The 6000-nt window shown below is 46.3% G+C and overlaps 1 protein-coding gene across 1 annotated transcript in view; it reads right to left on the bottom strand.

Annotated features, from left to right (window-relative positions):
- Positions 1-1218: 1218 nt before the first annotated feature.
- Positions 1219-6000, bottom strand: part of LOC147886857 (mitochondrial pyruvate carrier 4-like) — a 34073-nt gene continuing 29291 nt past the window's right edge. Inside the window, exons 4-5 of the mRNA XM_087394679.1 lie at positions 1689-1762; positions 1219-1530 (exon numbers count right to left, since the gene is read on the bottom strand). Coding sequence (XP_087250805.1) covers positions 1482-1530; positions 1689-1762 — 123 coding nt within the window. The 3' untranslated portion in view covers positions 1219-1481. The remainder of the gene's footprint in view (positions 1531-1688; positions 1763-6000) is intronic.

Raw genomic sequence — 6000 nt, 5'->3', positions numbered from 1 at the left:
TCAACAGATTGTATTCATAAAGAATGAATGCATAAGCTTGATGTAGCCTCTATAGTCATTTTGCCTCCTTACTCTAGGAAAGGCAAGACGTTAGTGTGTGTTACCAAATTTTGAACATTCAGAACATATGCCAACGACTCTCCAAAGGTACCTCCAAAATGTGTGCTCCTTCAGCAAAGCTAAGTGCTAGACCTATATGCTAGTTGAAACATGCCATTTCTTTACCAATTGTGGCTGCAACAACAGGAGATGATAATCTCAAGGTCGACGGATACAATGTGACCTAAATACTCTATCTGATCTTAAAAGAAACTACTCTTTTTAGGATTTATGTACAATTGATTTTCTTTCAAGAGCGAAAAGACTAGCTTCAGATGTTCCTTATGCTCCTCAACATCTTTGCTAAACACCAGAATATCATCGAAAAATACTACCACACAATCTTGGTGTTTAAGAAAGATTCGGTTCATCATTCTACTAAAAGTAGCTGGAGCATTAGTTAGCCCAAAAGGCATAACTAGGAACTCATAATGTCCCGTTTGAGTTCTAAAAGCAGTCTTGTATATATCACAGTGACTCTAGACAAATGAAAGAGCCGAAGTCATGAGAGGGAAGCAAACTCACACAAGGTGCTAGAAAGCATGTCTCATGGCACAATGTGCAAATATCTAGAGTATAGTGATGTGTCGATAGTCCAATGGAGATGCTGAGCAGAACCAATGGTGCAGGCCACACATCAAGGCAACCAATACAAAAACTGAAATGGGATTTTTACTTTTTTTTAATGCTCAGGTATACTACCGCACTGACACAAAGCTGAGACAAGTTGACACTCCTCTTCAGCCATTGGATCCTAATCTTATAACATTTCAAACTTATGCAAGCACTCACAAAAGTTTACCTAGATACAACTTTGCTCCATTAATCACATCGGTACGTTATAATCAGAAATAAAAAACATATTTCCTCTAGAATTCTCAAAGCACTCCACATACCATCCCCCGCATTGCATAAGCCTTGATTACACATCACACTAATTCAATTCCAAAAGGATACACGAAGATTACAAAATTCAGAAAAATGCCCTTCCTAGGCTTCGGAAAAGTCCTTATCATGCAATGCAGTCACCAAGCTTTTGTTTTTGCACACCCCAATAATAACCAAAGGCACAAGCTTCATGCAGTGCAGTCACCAAGATGATTTTCGCACACCCCAACAATAACCAAAGGCACAAGCTTGTTACTACACAGAATAATAGCGGAGAGATTTCTACGATTGAGCCATTTTTTGAATATACATTATCATGCAGCAGGAGCAAGTTTTGTCCACCCCAACAATAACCGAAGGCACAAGCTTGTTAACACACAAAGAATAACAGCAGGGAGTACACCCCAACAATCTGCAAAAGCTTGCTACTATAGAGAGCTCGAAGTACACTACTGATTTCGTCATTGTCTCGACCACCAAAAACCAGTGGTGACTTAATGTTCTTCAATAGCCTTAGCACTGCCTTCAGAGCTATAATCAGCCCTGCAAAACAATCATAAGAACAAGGTCTGTCAAACCTTCACCCAGTTTATGTCCACAATGAGGCAGGCGATTGCATGACATTTTACTTTGAAAAATGCATGCAAGTTCGACCAACATGCTACTCATTGAACCAATCTTCATCGTAGATGGTGACATACCTGATTTTTCTTGAAAGTTGGTAGATGCCTGTAGCTGCCATAGCCACATTCACACTGAACAGATTCCAGTTTTTCTGTCAAAGAACACATACGTTCAAATTGGAGCCACAGTCTGTGGAATAGAAAACCAAGATTGTTTCATACGAATGCAATACACTAAATCACAGCAACATGATTTTTTGCTGGCTTGCCATCAAATATTCTGCATTGAGCGAATCCCCCATAAGCCATGCAATTTAGGCTACGAAAGCTTTTACATCACCATCTCTTTAAAACATACACATCACCATCTTCTTTGTCCGTCTAATTACTTCTACAAAGTATCTCCAGATTTCAAGAATGATGATTTTTTCTCCATAACTGCCCCAAAGCACAGTTTCTGGGAAGGCAAGCGCACATGGAACAGTCTCCACGATCCTTAACAAAGGCAGAAATAGGTTGTAGAATTTTTATTGGGGAGCAGGAAGACTGTCACCGACCCACTACACAACCTTCCTCCCATTTGAGTTAACATGCCACATCCATGGCATATCCCCCGTATTGCATAATTCTAAGGTTGTCTTGTTATACTATCATTGTTAAAAACAGCAGTCGCATTATTCATTACGGGATGCTACTTAGCAGTAGGACATTGAAAAATGTTGAAAAGGTATTGAGAAGGGAGACTCGTATTCCCCTATAGCCAAAGATTCTCCTAGCAAGGAAGCTCTTGGTCTGGCTATGGTGGACTTCTGCACGGCTATGGCGCTGTTGCAATCGTTCATGGGCGAGCTCCCCATGGTGCCTGCCACCTCTGCTACAAGCTGAGTATCGCACCTATCTGCTTTAGCAAAGCTTGAACAGCACTGGAGGCTGAGGTAGCGTGAGCAACAGAAAGATCCACAGAGAAAGATTCATGAGATGGGCTCCTTCCACTTGACCCGAAATGGGACCTGCGAGGGTTGTTTTATTTCGTTTTGACAAACAATGTCCATGATCTTTTGAATTGGGGGAACGACAAATGTTTGGAGTGATGTGCAATACTCTCCTGACCTCCAGATTGGCATTGACGGGATTGCTGGCTGTGCTCTTGATCGTGATGACCGTGCTTACCTGGGTCTTCACTTCCACCAATGTGCAAACGTCTGTGAAATCCGTCGCTGCTCAATTCTGACACGAATTGCTGCTCCGCACTAAATACATATTGGACGCCTCGTTTCAAGGCAACAATGTATCTGCAGTCTTCTCAATGAATTCTCTGCAAGCCTCCGGAAGAGCCTGCCCGTGGGAATCCCTGTTGCTTTCCTAGTCGAATTGCAGACACACAGAACTAGCAGAAGCAAAATTGGCAGAAACAGAAACAGAGAGCATGTTGGTCGTAATCTGTTGACAGAACAGAAAGAATCGATTTTTTACAAAAACCTTTGTTTCTGCATTATCAAAGGTTAGCCAGTAACAGGACAGGTATTGGCCAAGGATTGTGGCCCCCTTTTGCAAAGGACTTTATGCATCGAAAACCTTGGTTTTTCGGGATCTTTCAACCACCGTTTGGTGAGCAGGTTTTTTGGGCCAGCAACCTAGTTACCTCCGGCATTTTCTGAGCAACATTTTGCCAGTTCTGGACAGTGGAGTGTGAAAGTGATGACTTTCCGAGCCCCCCGTTTGATGCATTTTGGATGCCAAATTTGATGCATTTTGGGCCAGTTTGGATGCCATATGCTGTGATCGGTCAGTGCAAGTGTTTGCAGGGATTATGCATTCATTTGTGATGCTTTTGGCACTGGCTTAAAGAATGTTTTGGCCAACAAAGTTGCGGAATTGAGTGTTTTGGCCAGCAAAGTTGCTTTTGGTCACCTTTGACATGGATGCCATTTTACGCTGACAGAGAGCTGTGACATATTGCAGTGGATGCACTAACAGTGCTATGATCTCCTAGATGAGACTATGTTGACGTATATGCCCATGGACGGCATTTATGCTTGATGCATTTGTCACTCATTGGCATTGGGTTTGACATTGTTTGCCATTGCAGATTGGTCTTTTTAGGAGCAGCCCAACGGAGACCTTGGTGCAGCTTCTGCTTCACAGCTCCAGCACTACTTGGAGATTCGAGCCTTTCTTCCTTTTCAGGCAGCACAGCTCTTCGTGTTTGTTTCTGGGAGAACTGACCTTGACAGCGACCCTTGGTCTGGCAAGAAGGGCTCACATGGCAGCACCTTCGACCCCCACTATTGCTAAGATTATGCTCTCTCCGGAAGACAAGCAGCAGGTCAAGTGTGAAGTAGAGGCTTTGCAGGACAGGGCCCTGGTGGGTCGCATTGTTGGGCTCACCCCGTCAAGGAAACAGGTCAGGGATTGGCTTCAGGCGAGCTTAGCCCTAGGGGCTGACCACATCCAGGAGGTCACGATCTATGGGAGAGGAGTCTTCCTCATGCAGCTGAACTCCCCCGACACCACGGCTTCCCATGTCGAGCAAAGCCCTATCCTACTAGGCCCTCATGTCGTCTACCTCCTTCCTTGGTACCATGGCTTCATAGTCAAGGACATGAATTCAACTCATCATGTGCCACGATTCCCAGTGACGCTCCGCTTCTCGGGGCTTCTGAAGGAGTATAAATCTATTCTTCCTTCCATAGGGAATTGTTTTGGCACAGTTCTAGCATCTCCGCCACAGACAAGAGCTTCAGTAGTGGCAGACGACGGGGTCCCCCGCCTCCGAGTTATCGCAAAGCATCCAGACTCCCTCCCAGAGCAGATCCTCCTGGAGACCTTAGATGGAGGCGAGTTCAGACAGCATGTGGAGATCTTTGGCTTGCACGAGCAGTGTCTTCGGTGCAGACAGATGGGTCATTTGGCACGGGACTGTTTGCTGGGCAGGGCCCCTCACCAGAGACAGGCGCATAGGGAGGCTCAGCGTCGTCCATCGGCTAGGCCCCAACAACATGCGAGGCAGCAACAGACTCAAACACCTTGGGTCAAGCCCTCCCAAGGGACTTGGACCAAGGTGGAGAAAAAGAAGCCCTCTAAATTAGCTCGAAAAAACAAAAAAAGGAGAGCCAGACTTAAAGAGCACAAGAAGGCGCAGACTTCTTCCCAGACACAGGAAAGGGGAAGGGGAAGGTGCCAGCGGAGTCCCCAAACCGGACACATATGGAGGAGGAGACCTTTTTCGATCTCCCCTCACAACTACAAGTGACACTAAAGCAGAGTACCCAGGTTCCCGTTCAAAGGGAGTCTGGAGCCCCAGCAGAGTCGGCTCCGGAGGTCTCTCTGCCTCCCCCGCCCCCTCCTTCTAAGGTCGCCACCCCCCCTAATCCCGCCCCCCCACCCACCCCTCCCCCCAGCGGCTGTTACTCTCACCTCCCACCCACCCCCCTGCCTCTCCTTCTCGCCCCCCCCGCCCCCTTACAACAGCCTCCTCCTCCCCCCCCGCCTGTCTCCCGCCCTTCCTCATCTCGGCCTACGAGCAAGGGGTGCCTGAGCACTCTTTCACGCAGCCCAGCCCTGGCTCTGCCTCCTCACAGTCAAGGTCATCGGGTTTCTCAGCTTCTAGGTCCTAAGCCCCGCCTTGGTCATCCTCTGCCCAAAGAGTTTTGAAGGCTAGGACCGTGGAACTACCTAGAGATTCCGGACAGATATATTAACGTCCTCGGAAAACCATGCAGGTCTATGAGAGAGAGAGAGAGAGAGAGAGAGAAAGAGAGAGAGAGAGAGAGAGCTAAGGGCAACGAGAGAGAGAGAAAGAGAGAGAGAGAGAGAGAGAGAGAGAGAGAGAAGAAGAAGAAGAAGAAGAAGAAGATAGTATCGTCCTCTGAAGACCAAAAATCGGCCTATGGGACCTGAGCAATACAAAATCCTCGTACACAAAGACTCCTCCCTTGGAGGGGAGGGTATTAAGAGAAACTACCTTTATGTCTTAGGTGAGTTCCAGTGCTTGAAAAGCTTATAGACAAATGTTCCTAAAGCTGGGGGTGACCCGCTATGTAGCATATCAGCCAGTCTGTTATGTCCCTCGATAAGAGAGCTAAATGCTTTCCGGATGTGAGTATAGTAAGGGCATATCATTACCATGTGTTCTTCAGTTTCTGCCATTCCCTGGTCACATAATTGGCATATTCTGCTCTCTTTTGGCATATCTTTCCATCCTCCTATTTCAATCTGCAGCTGGTGTGATCGGGTGCGAAGTGAGGCCAAAGCTCTTCGCTTATGTATTGCCATAGGTGTGCAAATGTACTTCTGCATGGCTGTTTCTCTTCCTGTATAAGTAGCCCAATATTCGGGGTTGATAAATGTACGGTAGTACTCAAACTTATCTCTGTTTTCAGCTGTTTGC

Source organism: Dipteris shenzhenensis, chromosome 23, assembly GCF_047967505.1.
Source record: "Dipteris shenzhenensis isolate YYH24624 ecotype China chromosome 23, Dip_SZ_1.0, whole genome shotgun sequence".
NCBI lineage: Eukaryota > Viridiplantae > Streptophyta > Polypodiopsida > Gleicheniales > Dipteridaceae > Dipteris > Dipteris shenzhenensis.
Note: the sequence above shows the minus strand (reverse complement) of the source record. Positions and strands in the feature narration are given on the sequence as shown.